This window comes from Schistocerca americana, chromosome X, assembly GCF_021461395.2.
Source record: "Schistocerca americana isolate TAMUIC-IGC-003095 chromosome X, iqSchAmer2.1, whole genome shotgun sequence".
Taxonomy (NCBI): Eukaryota; Metazoa; Arthropoda; class Insecta; order Orthoptera; family Acrididae; genus Schistocerca; species Schistocerca americana.
Window position 1 is genome coordinate 101,937,640 of NC_060130.1, and position 15,722 is coordinate 101,953,361.

The 15,722-nt window shown below is 46.9% G+C and overlaps 1 protein-coding gene across 1 annotated transcript in view; it reads left to right on the plus strand.

The window, feature by feature from the left end:
• Window positions 1–363: 363 nt before the first annotated feature.
• Window positions 364–15,722, plus strand: part of LOC124555837 (DEK domain-containing chromatin-associated protein 2-like) — a 59,599-nt gene continuing 44,240 nt past the window's right edge. The window contains exon 1 of the mRNA XM_047129902.1: window positions 364–527. Coding sequence (XP_046985858.1) covers window positions 364–527 — 164 coding nt within the window. The remainder of the gene's footprint in view (window positions 528–15,722) is intronic.

Below are 15,722 nucleotides of genomic sequence, written 5' to 3' on the forward strand. Positions count from 1 at the left end.
CTACGGGCGACATAAGCTCCCGACAGACGTGTGTCAACTTGGGAGTCAGTAAATACTGGAAAGTTCTATAGAACTCCTCAGGAAGCCCGCCGGGGTCAGGAGACTCGTTCGCCGGTCCTTTTCCTACGGTGTCGATAATTTCGCTCCCGTAATGTCGTTCAATAGAAAATGGCTCTGAGCACTATGGGACTTAACTCCTGAGGTCATCAGTCCCCTAGAACTTAGAACTACTTAAACCTAACTAACCTAAGGACATCACAAACATCCATGCCCGAGGCAGGATTCGAACCTGCGACCGTAGCGATCTCGCGGTTCCAGACTGTAGCGCCTAGAACCGCACGGCCACTCCGGCCGGCTCCTGCAATGGGGGCCGCCGTCAGCGCCGCCGTAAATATGGGGCCTGTAATCTGCAGGCCGCGTCCGCGTCGTCATCTGTTGCTGCTCGGAGGTGCCGAGGTGTGCGAGGACAGACCTCCTCCTCATCCTCCACAGGGGCGTAGAATCGTCTTCAACGTCGTCTGCCCAAGGTCCGTAATTGAACCGTGGCTATGGCAGGACACTTGTGAGTTGAGTGACCAAGGGTGAATCCGCAGGTGTTTCTGGTTGTGTACCAGTGGCAGCCTCTGTGTTTCTGATCTGATTGCCCGAGAGAGCGGAAACGGGAGTGTCGAATTCGGGGAAAGTGACTGGTGAGTGCGATCCTGTGTCATCCATGTTTCTCGTCTCGTCGGCCGTCCGGTCGTCAACTGGAGCAGACGTCCGCTGGAGGCAATCGTCTGAGGGTGTGCGACGTCGCTTCCTCGGTGACCGTTTGCGGACGTGGGTTTCTGTGTCCGAAACAGTGTGTGGTTCCCGCATCGCATCCCCCTCAGGGAGAAAAGCAGAGGTCGGCACAACCCTAACGTCGAGTTCCATTCTTTCGTCCGAATCTTCTTGTCGAGTCGATGGGCGGCTTTCTGCAATCTCTGTGGACTCCGCAATGATGTTGGTCAACCCAGAGCTTGCGACGGGTGTGAATTCTAACGCCTCCTGTCTTCCAAATGGTGTTTCGTCTGCCATGACGGTCGATCGTGTCTCCTGCGTAACTGAGGGGGAGGGCCGTGAGGGCAGGGTGTGCTGCTGCGTCATCTAATGCGATTTGTTGAACCCGACGATGAATACAAGCCGAGCGTACATGACGCTCCTGGCCGCAACCGTAACACGTACGAGGCTGTCCACCGTACATTACGATTGCTCGACATGCACCTATGACTAAGAAGGATGGGACGTGTTTTTTAAATTCAATTTTGAATTGTCGTACGCCGTTGAGGACCTGGTATGTCTCGAAGGTGTCCCATTTTTCGGTCACGTGACTAAATACCGTCGCATACCAGCGGAAAGCTGCGGTAACTACGTCCGGCGGTACTTCGAATGGGAGTCCGAAGACTCTTAGTGTGCGCAATCCTAGTCCTGCATGGTCGACGGTAACCGCCCGATGTGACCATAGGAGTGTTTGAACTTGTAATTGTTCGTACATCTACTCACAACAGCGTGACATAACTCGTTATTGGCCATCTTGACGTAGACGACGCTACTTGTGATGGATAGGTGGATACCGATAATGTGCTGCGGTGGTATTTGAATTTCGTCACGGATGCATCGTTCGATTTCAAAAGCTCGTGGTCTTTCATGGTCAAGCTGGAAGCTGATCTCGATTGTAGCTTTTCTGTAGGAATGAATCATAGTGACTCAATGTCAACGGACGCGAGTACTAGCTGCGGCGAGGAAATAAACAAACTACGTGCGCTCGCGACTCCGCGGACGGGACGCATAAAAGACCTCCTCGCTGCTCACCTGCCGAAAGCAGACAGAACAGTTGATCCCGGGTATCCGAAAAATCGAAGTATTTCAGTGGGTGAACGCCCAATGCGAAGACTTTCGATAATTGCGGCTCTTTGGTTGTACTGTGTACTTGTCCGTAAAATCTCGGCCATTGTGATTTTTTGACTCTTTACTAGATGCCTATGACTTTCAAGAACGCGAATCGCGACCTCCGGTGGAATTACGATATGGCGGGAAATTCAAATTTAAATTTTTCCGGATTTAAGCGCCGCACACTGTAGATGAAGCTGGTTGGTCCGCTACGGGACCGTCCTCTCGCGTGTTGTATGTCTCGGTGTCGGTAGTATTGCTAGGAGCTGAGCGGCGAGTATTTGTAGTAGCTCTGTCCAACTTTGTTGTCCCGGAGCCCCACCTGCGGCTCACAGGAGACGAAGGCGGTGCAGCGTTGGACCACGGCATGAGATGTTTGAGCTTACTACTGCACAGGATTGCCGCCCCAGCATTATTCTAGCCCCGTCAGCAGCATTTCACAGGGAGCCTTTCCGTGGGTTGTGCACGGAGTGGTGGTGCCGCAAAAACTGAGTGTGTGATAACAGGACACAGATATGAAGATAATCAAAGAAGACAGAAGGAATGAATAAAAATTTTTACAAGTGGCTACTTTTGAAAAATACAGAAATTCTTCTCGGAGAAAGCAAGTAGTTACAATGTAAACTGGAAAAGAGACCTGACTATCGTCTGCCTTTAAGTAGAAAGAAATAAAGAGTCGTAAAGCATAGTTGGCAGGGGCTACTCAACGGCTTAGTCGCAAAGGATTTTTCGTCTCCCGAGCACAATATCCCTTTGCACGTTGTGTCTGAGAGCTGTGTCTGAACTGTATCCGTAGGATGTAGGTGAGTGTAATGGGCATTTGTATAGTGTGGTCTCGTATTCGTGTGTTATCAAGGTGAGACAAGGAAGAGGATGAAAGCCGTTGCCCTTACACAGCCTACGCTTTTTTATACCGCAAAAGGAACCGCCGCGGTTAACGTCCCCATGCGGTGGACTGATACAATCAGCGGCCTCACATGCCTTCACTGCACCAGACACTGCGGAGAGACTATTGTTTCTTTTAATCTTTATTCAAACAACAACTGATACATGATTAACCCAATACCTAACTGCGTTAGTGGGTCTTAAGTTTACATTTACATTACAATTACTGCAGCTACATACATTATGTAGAACAGGTTGTATTTATATTTCTACTACTATTCCACTATGGGCGTCTCTAGGTTTTGCTACTATTAATTCTACATGTTGCTTTGACTTTGAGTTACTTACGAGGTCTAATAGTTTACGTCTATTTTTATTCGTATACTACATTGTACAATACTTAAACTAATCTACACTACCTGGAGAGTTACAGGTGTGCCAGCATGAAATACAAACGTACATTGACGGCCGTGCCCACCAAGCTAATGACAGTGGGCATTCCCCTGGCACCGGGCAGGCCCACGATGTTAGATTCGTTGCAGTTCTGTCCAAGCAAATTATCCTATCTTAACCTAAATCAAACCTAATTCCTATTTCTACTGCATGTTCGGTGCTTTATCGAGATCAGTAGATTGTACACCCTCCCCTTTATCCGAGACGTGGCGGATCCCAGACGTGAGGCGATTGGCCAAGTGGACTGGTGCACGGAGTCTAATTTGGGTTTTATATTAGTTTTGATTGCTCCTTTCAAATTCTCGCAGGACTTTGCTTGCTATTTCATTTCATAGTTCGTCCAAAAGGTGCTCCTTGATATTTGGCAGCAACTCGTATGTTCTCCGCCCTGTTTCATCACCATCGCACTGCTCCTGCCACAATTCCTCATCCCTTCTTTTGATTCCAGCTTTATCCCCTACGTAAGCTCCCATTATTCGAACTATTTTTTACTCTTTTCTTTCTTTGCTCAATACCAGGCAGCCTGCTCTCTGACCTTTATATCAAGGGGACAGAGCCCCATTAATACTAACAATGTTCTATATACCCCTACCGATCGCAGGAGCATATTTCGCTGAAACCTTCTTACGGCCAGGGCAGGCATGACCCTCGTGAGCCTGTACGCCCAGACTGCTGACCCATATCCTGCAATGGAAGTTAAGATGTTGTTGTGGTGTATCTTTATTAGATTCGGTGGCAGGTGAGAACGTTCGTGACCGATTCCAATTAAGTTGTTAAGTGTTTCAAGCGACCTCTGTGTTACAGCACCAATATGCGTATCGTAATTCCACCTTTCGTCAATGACTACACCCAAGTATCGGGCCTCGCGGCGCCGAAGAACTGTTGGGCAGTCTATTCTAACTGTGATATTTCTAATAAGTTGTCCTTATAATAATAGGTAAGTAGACTTTATGGATAGCCAACACCGTGTTACTAGAGGAAGCCGAAAGGCACGCGTTTTAGCTCACGCAGGCTGGCGTGAGGTCTGGAACAGCACAAGGAAATTACAATTTAGAAAAAACGGACGTAGTTGGTGGAATACTTAACTTTAATCCATTAATGGTGAACGTCGCTCTTGACGGTACATGATTCACAGTATCAATAGTAATTGGTAATGGCGTCTTGCTAGGTCGTAGCAAATGACGTAGCTGAAGGCTATGCTAACTATCGTCTCGGCAAATGAGAGCGTATTTTGTCAATGAACCATCGCTAGCAAAGTCGGTTGTACAACTGGGCGAGTGCTAGGAAGTCTCTCTAGACCTGCCGTGTGGCGGCGCTCGGTCTGCAATCACTGATAGTGGCGACACGCGGGTCCGACATATACTAACGGTCCGCGGCCGATTTAAAGGCTACCACCTAGCAAGTGTGGTGTCTGGCGGTGACACCACATTCCTCCCCCGCAAATCGGCGTACGGTTGTGGCATATGGCTTCCGCCCGCCGTGGGGAGGACCCCATGTTGACGTATGCGACGAGGTGGGGAGCCTAACAACAGGCGAGGCTGTGCCACCCGCACCCTGCCATTCGGACCGCGGGGAGCTAGGAAACGCCTGAAAACCTGCTCCAGGGTGCACGCCAACATGCGGTGTATGCGCCCGCAGAGAGACAGGAGGGGCCGAAGGGTCGACCTCCATCGGGCCGGGGCACCCGACGGGCGAAGACGACATGTGGTCTGTAGCGGGCAAGAGTTCCATGTCGGAGGACAACTGGTCACGGGAAGCGATCGGCGGCGCGTGACCCAGGGAGGCGCCCGGCGGCTGCAGCGACGCGTCCACTGCGGGCGTCGCCGGCGGGAGAACAGGCGGCGGCGGCGGCGGCGGCGGCAGCGCGTCGCCATGGGGCAAAATGGAAGGCAGCGTCGGTAACACCTGGGGCCGAGGCGAGCCAGTAGATGGGTCCCCAGGGCGCTGACCGGACTGCACCGTCGCTGAAAGCAGACGGGGAGCGGCAGATCCCGTGCGACGACAGAGGCGCAGCTGATTGAGATGCCGACGCACCTCACCAGAGGCCTCCAAAACCAGATACATAGCGCGACCGAGGCAGCGAAGAATGCGCCCTTCTAGCCAACGCCGTTACCTCGATAGTGGCGGTAGTAGACAACGTCGCCTGGGGCAAAAGCAGGTGTCTGCCGCTGCACAGGAACCTGATGCGGCGGATGTAGCAAAGACATGAAGGTTCGATGAGGGCGACCGTGGAGCAACTCAGCCGGCGAGCGACCATCTCGGGGCTGAGAGCGATACGAGGACAAAAAGAGCAATAACGCGTCCTCCCGAGAATGCGACTCTTTCAACTTCAACATCTGTGACTTGAAAGTCCTGACCAATCGTTCAGCGGCACCGTTTGACTGAGACGAAAACGGCGCTGACGTCAGATGTTGAATACCATTGGCTTTGCAGAATGACTGAAATTCTGCGGACATGAATTTTGGGCCATTGTTGGAAACAATAGTCTGTGGAAGACCTTCAATGCAAAAGATAGCAGACAACGCTTGGATGGTGGCAGATGACGTCGTGGAAGACATCCGGACAACAAAAGGAAAATTACTGAATGAATCTACCACAACCAACCATCGAGCATTCCAGAATGGACCAGCAAAATCGATGTGTAAGCGTTGCCAAGGGGAAGTGGCTTTTGGCCATGCAAAGAATGTCCGCGGTGGTGCTGATTGTTGTTCGGCACACATCATGCAAGAAGAGCACATATTCGTAATCGCGGCATCGATTCCGAACCAAGTACAGTGCTGACGAGCAAGTTGTTTCGTTCTCACTATACCCCAATGTCCTTGATGGAGAAGCTGTAAGACAGAGGACTGTAACGAATGTGGGAACACGACGCTGGACTGATCATTATCAGAACGCAACAGCAAAACACCACGTCGTACAAAAAGACTCTCCTGGTGAGCAAAAAATCTGCGAACCAACGGATCCCCGATCCGTGACTTTGACAAGGGCCATTGCGTAGCAACAAAACGCAGAACGGTAGCAAGGACAGGGTCGGCAGCTGTGGCTGTAGCTACACGACGAAAATCAATCGGAAACGATTCGACCACGTCATCGGTTTCCGAATCAATGAACATGCAAGCAAGTTCGGAGGAATCGAATGCTCTATCCTCAGCAACAGGCAAAGGGGACAACACATGGGCGTTTCCGTGGTTAGCAATGGACCGATACAAGATACCGTAGCGGTATTGCGAGAGGAAAATAGACCAGCGAGTGAATTTCTGTGCTGTACGTGGAGGTACAGGCTTGGTCGGATGAAAAAGCGATGTCAAAGGTTTGTGGTCTGTGATGATGGTAAAGTGACGACCATACAAGAAATCATGAAACTTTGTAACACCAAATACGAGACCCAACGCTTCTTTCTCGATCCGTGAATAATTTCTTTGCGCAGACGAGAGCAATTTGGACGCAAAGGCAATAGGGCGATCGTGCGATCCATCTTTGTGCGCAAGCACAGCACCGATCCCGAAATCCGAAGCATCCACCATCAACAAAAGGGGCTTCTGGGGATCGAATGGCGTAAGGCAAGTATTGGAAAGCAACGCCGATTTCAACTGGCGAAAGGCGCGATCGCATTCCGTCGTCCAGACGGACGGAACACCTTTACGGCGTAAGCGATGAAGCGGAGCTGAAATGGAAGAGGCATGCGGCACATATCTGTGATAATAGGTAATTTTTCCCAGCACACTCTGTAGCTGCTTCAAATTCTGCGGCGAAGGCAAGTCTTGTATGGCACGGAGGTGCTCGGGACTGGGATGTATGCCTTGGGCATTGAGTACATGTCCCAGGTAGGGCAAGAGCAAAAAACACACATTTGTCCTTCCGCAAGCGAAGACCATTTTGTCGCAAGACCTGAAATAATGTTCTGAGATTGGCTAAATGTTCTTCTTCCGTCTTTCCGGAGATCACAATATCGTCCTGATAGTTTGCTGCAGTAGGGACCGACGCACAAACAGTTTGCTGAAACAATGCAGGGGCGGATGCACACCCGAATGGCAGTCGTTTGAATCGATACAAACCAAGATGCGTTTTAACCACCAAAACGCGCTGGGATTCTTCGTCCACCGGTATTTGCAAGTACGCATCTACTAGTTCCAACTTCGAAAGATATTTGCCCGGGACCAGTTTGTCAAAAAGATCTTCCGGGTGGGGTAAAGGAAAAGTTGCAGTCACTAGTTGTGGATTCACTGTTGCCTTGAAGTCCACACAAAGTCTCAATTTTCCGGAAGGTTCTGGCAAAATTACTAAGGGTGATGCCCAGAGAGAAACCTTTTTTTTTTTTTTTTTTTTTTACTGACTGGTTTGATGCGGCCCGCCACGAATTCCTTTCCTGTGCTAACCTCTTCATCTCAGAGTAGCACTTGCAACCTACGTCCTCAATTATTTGCTTGACGTATTCCAATCTCTGTCTTCCTCTACAGTTTTTGCCCTCTACAGCTCCCTCTAGTACCATGGAAGTCATTCCCTCATGTCTTATCAGATGTACTATCATCCTGTCCCTTCTCCTTATCAGTGTTTTCCACATATTCCTTTCCTCTCCGATTCTGCGTAGAACCTCCTCATTCCTTACCTTATCAGTCCACCTAATTTTCAACATTCGTCTATAGCACCACATCTCAAATGCTTCGATTCTCTTCTGTTCCGGTTTTCCCACAGTCCATGTTTCACTACCATACAATGCTGTACTCCAGACGTACATCCTCAGAAATTTCTTCCTCAAATTAATGCCGGTATTTGATATTAGTAGACTTCTCTTGACCAGAAATGCCTTTTTTACCATAGCGAGTCTGCTTTTGATGTCCTCCTTGCTCCGTCCGTCATTGGTTATTTTACTGCCTAGGTAGCAGAATTCTTTAACTTCAGTGACTTCGTGACGATCAATCCTGATGTTAAGTTTCTCGCTGTTCTCATTTCTACTACTTCTCATTACCTTCGTCTTTCTCCGATTTACTCTCAAACCATACAAACCATATTTTATTTCCATCATTGCTTCCTCGATGTACAGATTGAAGAGTAGGGGCGAAAGGCTACAGCCTTGTCTTACACCCTTCTTAATACGAGCACTTCGTTCTTGATCGTCCACTCTTATTATTCCCTCTTGGTTGTTGTACATATTTTATATGACCCGTCTCTCCCTATAGCTTACCCCTACTTTTTTCAGAATCTCGAACAGCTTGCCGCATTTTATATTGTCGAACACTTTTTCCGGGTTGACAAATCATATGAAAGTGTCTTGATTTTTCTTTAGCCTTGCTTCCATTATTAGCCGTAACGTCAGAATTGCCACTCTCGTCCCTTTACTTTTTCTAAAGCCAAACTGATCGTCACCTAGCGCATTCTCAATTTTCTTTTCCATTCTTCTCTATATCATTCTTGTAAGCAGCTTCGATGCATGAGCTGTTAAGCTGATTGTGCGATAATTCTCGCACTTGTCAGCTCTTGCCGTCTTCGGAATTGGGTGGATGATGCTTTTCCGAAAGTCAGATGGTATATCGCCATACTCATATATTCTACACACCAACGTGAATAGTCGTTTTGTTGGCACTTCCCCCAATGATTTTAGAAATTCTGATGGAATGTTATCTATCCCTTCTGCCTTATTTGACCGTGAAGTCCTCCAAAGCTCTTTTAAATTCCGATTCTAATACTGGAGCCCCTATCTCTTTTAAATCGACTCCTGTTTCTTCTTCTATCACATCAGACAAATCTTCAGAGGCTTACAATGTATTCTTTCCACCTATCTGGTCTCTCTCCTCTGCATTTAACAGTGGAATTCCCGTTGCACTCCTAATGTTACCACCGTTGCTTTTAATGTCACCAAAGGTTGTTTTGACTTTCCTGTATGCTGAGTCTGTCCTTCCGACAATCATATCTTTTTCGATGCCTTCACATTTTTCCTGCAGCCATTTCGTCTTAGCTTCCCTGCACTTCCTATTTATTTCATTCTTCAACGACTTGTATTTCTGTATTCCTGATTTTCCCGGAACATGTTTGTACTTCCTCCTTTCATCAATCAACTGAAGTATTTCTTCTGTTACTCATGGTTTCTTCGCAGCTACCTTCTTTGTACCTATTTTTTCCTTCCCAACTTCTGTGATGGTCCTTTTTAGAGATGTCGATTCCTCTTCAACTGTACTGCCTACTGCGCTATTCCTTATTGCTGTATCTATAGCGTTAGAGAACTTCAAATGTATCTCGTCATTCCTTAGTACTTCCGTATCCCACTTCTTTGCGTATTGATTCTTCCTGACTAATGTCTTGAACTTCAGCCTACTCTTCATCACTGCTATATTGTGATCTGAGTCTATATCTGCTCCTGGGTACGCCTTACAATCCAGTATCTGATTTCGGAATCTCTGTCTGACCATGATGTAATCTAATTCAAATCTTCCCATATCTCCCGGCCTTTTCCAGGTATACCTCCTCCTCTTGTGATTTTTGAACAGAACCCTACACATGTTCAATTACGCGTTGTGATTCCAAATCGTGTAATGTTTTTGCGACCTCATCACGCAATGCGTGGGGAGCATTGCGCGCTCTGAAAAATTTCGGTTGCGCGGTTACTTTCAGTTCCAAATGTGCTTTATAGTTCTTAGTGCAACCGAGGCCCGGTGCAAAAATGTCTGCAAATTCTTCACATAGACGAGAAACACTGTCTGAAGGCACAGTCTGGTTCACTGATAGGACCTGATTTACTATAGACAAGTTAAACAACTGAAATAAATCGAAACCAAACAAGTTCACTGCAGAAGAAGAACGAAGGACGTAAAATGGCACAAGTTTTGTTTGTCCCTTGTATGTTGCAAGAAGGTTGCACTGTCCTAACACAGGGATCTTGTGACCTGAATAGGTAGTTAACTTAACAGTTGCGGCACGCAACGGAGGTGTGCCCAGCAGTTTGTGTCTTGAAACTGCAGCCCCAGTATCGAGCTGGAATTGTATCACTTTGCCGTTAATTTCCAAGTCCACAAAAAGTTTATTGCCCTGCTGACGACAAGAGCGACTGTCTCGTGCAACGTGAACTGACACTGGTACAAAATCACTTGTGATTTGACGGGAGTTCCGGCGATGTCGACACATACTATTTGTGGGACGAACACAGTCACTGTTAGAGAGAGTGGCACTGGGCAAAGTGGAATGAACTATATGAATTTCCATTGGCGAAGTTTCGCGAGCCTGAGTATCCTTGGTTCGATTCCAATTCCGGCGCGAAGCAAAGAGCCTGGAATGATTTTGAGTTTCCGATCTGAGCTTTTTCTGGCAAACATTTTGAACATGTCCTTTTTTATTACAGTAAAAGCAAATAGCTTGGCGTGACGGGCAATTCTCATGCGAATGTCTAGTAGCACACCGCCAGCATGATTTTAGCACTGCATTTGCTTGCCGGCATGGTACACGTGGCTGAGGGCCTGGCGGCAGCGGCGCGGCCAGGCGCGAGGGCTGTTTACTGTTCCGTGCAGCTCGCCCGGCGGACCGGTTAACCTGACACACGGGTGGCGAAGTTTCAAATGAGTCCTGAGCAAAGTCAAGTGTGTCCTGCCAATCCAATACGTCCATCACTTGTTGAAGGGAGGGATTGACTAGTTTCAAAATCTGTTCCCTTATACGAACATCAGAAACGTTCTGTGCAATTGCATCACGTACCATAGTATCTGAATAAGGGAGTCCACATTGACACTCAAAAGCACAATCCCTAGTAAGGCCTTGCAATGTTGCAACCCACTCCCAATTAGTCTGACCCGCCGTACCTTTCTGCACGAAAGAAGGTATACCGTTTGGCAACTACATTGACTGATTCTTTGAAATATGCATCTAATGGAGACAAAATTTCGTCATAAGACAGAGTTGCTTCGTCGCGTCGGGGATATACTTTGACTATCACACGGTACGTTTGTACGTCGACCGAAGACAACAAAAATGGCTGCCGATCGTTACCTTGAATTCTGTAGGCGGCGAGATGGAATCCAAATTGGCGTGACCACTCCGTCCAACTTTCCAGCGCAGCATCAAAAGGTCGAAAAGTTGGTGCAACAGCGTGTTGTGGCTGCGTTAGCGGTGGAGCGGCGGCTGCCGCATCGCTTTGCATTGCACGTTGACCCTGGATGAGCTGTCCAAGGGCATCCAGTAAGGCCTGCGTCTGCTGATTCTGTAAGCGATAACATTCGGACAGTACATCTGGAGATGGTGGCGAAGCCATTACACAAGTAAATCAGGGCAGTATAGTTAAGAACGCGATCCCATTCTCGTCACCAATGTTGTGGTTGGCAGGAGAGCCAACACCGTGTTACTAGAGGAAGCCAAAAGGCACACGTTTTAGATCACGTGGGCTGGTGTGAGGTCTGGAACAGGACAAGGAAATTTGAATTTAGAAAAAACGGACGTAGCTGGTGGAATACTTATATTTAATCCATCAATGGTGAACGTTGCTCTTGACGGTACATGATTCACAGTATCAATAGTAATTGGTAATGGCGCCTTGCTAGGTCGTAGCAAATGACGTAGCTGAAGGCTATGCTAACTATCGTCTCGGCAAATGAGAGCGTATTTTGTCAATGAACCATCGCTAGCAAAGTCGGTTGTACAACTGGGCGAGTGCTAGGAAGTCTCTCTAGACCTGCCGTGTGGCGGCGCTCGGTCTGCAATCACTGATAGTGGCGACACGCGGGTCCGACGTATACTAACGGACTGCGGCCGATTTAAAGGCTACCACCTAGCAAGTGTGGTGTCTGGCGGTGACACCACAGACTTGCTGGGTGCTACTGTCATTTTCGCTCTACGGCACCATGCTGTCAAAACTGACATGGCTCTTTCCACATTCGGCTCTAAATCTTCACGACTACGACCGCCAACCAGCAGGAGGAGGTCTTCTGCTCAGGCTATGACCTCTAGCATATCTTCACTGCTCTTCAAGCTGTCCAGGAGAGGTTCCATATTGACATCCCAAAATAGTGGCCCCAGGACAGAGCTCTGTGTTATTCTTTTACTGATTTTCCTGCTAGGGGACGATAGCCTGACCTCTCTTTCTTCACAATAGCTCCTAAGACAGCCATATATCGGCCCCGAACACTCCTTCTCCCGCAAGCAAGAGAAGAGCGAAGGCTACCACAGATTTTCAAAGGCGCCACTGATGTCGACCATGATGCCGACTACGTACTTGTGCGGGGCTGATTCACAGACCTCCACCGCCAGAGCGATTGCGTCAGACACCGATCGCCCCGACCGAAAGCCGAATTGTCTGTCATTCATCCCGCACAGCACGAGGTGCTCTGTCAGTCTGTCTGCCGGCAACCTCTCAAAAAGTTTCCCCAGCAAGCAGATGGGCCTATCTGATTTAACTTCTTTCGAGTCTTTGTCTCAACCTTTCTTGATTATCTCCACATTCACCTTTTTTCATGTGGAGGGGAATTTCTTGAACCTTAAGCACTCATTGTACAACTTTGAGAGAGGCGCCATCAACTGGGGGGGGGGGGGGGGGGGGGCGAGGAATTGCACCACTTCCGCTGTAATGCCGTCCGGGCCGGGAGCTCTGGCCCTCTTAAGGGTTTTAATTTGAACAGCAACTTCCTCTTAAAAGAAGGGGTAGACCGAGGTGCTATTCTCATATTCTTGTTGATTCTCCATCCCAATTTGTCTTTGCTCATTTGAGTCCTCCTCTTCTCTGTCATCAGGCAGCAGGTTGGAGAGTTTTGGAATTGGTTCAAAGTCTCGTGAACGTGAAATTTATGTCATCACTTCTCCTCGCTTGACGACCAACTATTGGCGGTAAAAATTTATTTCACCAACACGATTCGAAACGGATAGTTCCGAGTGGAGTGCCACCATACACGTGTGCGTTAGCAGCCTCTGGTACGGAGACGGGTACTTTTTAAGCAAAAGACCTCAAGTCACCGCGACATTGCGCTACCTGATGCTGAGCCGAAGATAAAAGTAGAGAATTACTGTAACCATGCCTCTGCTTTTCTGCGATATATTAATTTTTTTCTCATGAATCTAAAGAGCGAATGGAAACAACCGTATAAGTAGCCATGTTTGTCAATATTTAAACTGTCATTGTTTTTCAGACTTCCATTAACAAAGAAAGATACTTGTGTAAATGCACCACACTACTCGGACGTTAAACTGCTGTTTAATGGGAGGTTAGACTGGTCGTCGTTCTGTACTATAGCTTTCAGCGACTTCATTTCGTGGAATAAACGTTTAAATTCCAACAGAGTAACAAGTTCGAATGCTTCGTCTTCAAGTATTACGTGATCATACATAAACTCCTGCGGGAGGTTTAACTGTTTGTCTTCGCAATGGCTTCTCAAATAATTCGAATGGTACAGAGATTCACTAAACAAAATTGTCACGCCAGGTACTGACGTTTGTTTCCAAACGGAAGATTTTGTTTCATCCACTGTCTGGCCACGCCGTACGCTCAAAATCCTGTTCTCAGCCAGCGACGGATGCCAAATACCTTCAAAAAAGTCTGGAAGCATGAGAATCCAACTTCAAATCGCAAACAGCTAGTCTCTATTACTCCCCTGTAAGTTTCCTGTGGTAAAGATTGCAACTAATAACTGCAGAGATGCTGAAACTCTGCGCGACACTAGAGAGGACTACGTGTTACTCATTACAGTATTATAATGTTTTTAATGTCATTCGGATTATAACCATAGCAGTGGATCGAAGATGAGAGTGAAATATACTATGGGTCCAACGCAAGTCTACAATCATCGATGGTTTTTGTGTAGCATTGCACAATTTGTACTTAGGTAACCATGAATTAGTGAAGTACTTAAAAGTAGCCGTGTGGAAAGGAAGGAAGATTAATGTTTAACATCCCACCGACGACAGGATCATTGGAGACGGAGCGCAAGCTCGGGTCAGGGAGAGGATAGGGAAGGAAGTCGGCTGTGTCAGGAACCAACCTGGCATTTGTCTTAAGGGCTAACACTACTGTAGAATTTTCAAAAAATCATTTTCTTTGGTTGACTTAAAATATGAGGCACCAAGTTTAATCCATGAAAAAATTTATTCTATGGAATTCCCAGCTCCTCTTGTAGCACCTCGGATGACCCGAAGCGGCCTATCTGCGCTAGCTCGATATCCCCTGTAGTGTCTGGGTACAATTAGAAGCATTTCACAACAATAATACGTTAGCTTGGCGTCAGCAAGCGTTATTACGTGTCCGATTTTTGTGTGCAGTATTGACTTTTGATAGCGCATTTGCGACCTTATACTATACAGTTTTGTACTTCAAGTAATAACGATTGATAAGAAAGTGTACTCTGGTAGAAAAGCTACGAAAACTTCGTATCCAACGCCCTGTCGAAGCAGTATGTCATCGAAGCGTCCAAAGACTAGATATGAGGCTGAGAGCGATTCGTGCAATGCATATATCACGTTGCAAGAACGAAGTATTCGAGGCTTAGGTTTCACAATAACTATTGCTTGTCTAAACTGCCCAAGTAGTAAGTTTATGCGGAATGCATATGAAATCAACCGCCGAATCGTACTATCGATACGCTCGCTTGGAATGAGGCTAAACGCAGTTGTTAAGCTTTGTGCATTAATGGAATTGCCAAGACCGATTTTCAGTGGTTGTGTTATAAACTAGTGGGTATGATTTCAACTGCAACGGCAACAGTACAGCAAGCAAGTCCTAGGATAGTAGATTAATGCTAAGATTTTTCTAAAAGTAAATTTTTTTCATTTGTTCATGTCTATAACACATTTCAAAATTCGAACGCATTTTTGTTGGACGATAATTTTTCAAAACGGCCACGCAGCAAACCTCCAACAATTTTCAGTCTTTCTATTTCAAAATTAAACCACGACTTTGAAATAACCTTTCAAGCTTAACCACCTAGGAGATTTTCGATTAGTTAATTTAAACACGAGTTACTAACTAATGACTGTCGTTTTGTTCGGTGAAAATCGAACGACTTTATTCAAACACACGCCAATCATACAAAAATCAATATTTCTAAAATCTCCTAAGTGGTTCGCTTGTTACACTCATGTACACAGAGCCAAAGAAACTGGTACTCCTGCCTATTATCGTGTATGGCCCCCGCGAGTACGCAGAAGTGCCGCAACACGACGTGACGTGGACTCAATTCGGCCATCTGCTCAAACAGAAAAATTCATCTTACCAACATCAGCTAATTCGATTATGTTCCATTAGCTTTATTTTAGTTTTGCTGATTTTCATCTTATAACTTCTTTTCAACACACTACCAATTATCTTCAATTGCTATTCGAAGTCTTTCGTGCCTTTGACGGAGTTACAATGTCATCGGCAAACCTCAAAGTTCGTATTTCTTATCGCTGAAGTGCAAGTCCCTTTCCCAGTTTCTCCTTGCATTCCTTCACTGCTTGCACAATCTACAATAAGAATAACATCAGGAAGAAATTACACCCCTATCAATTAGTGTTTCTCTTCCGTGCCCTTG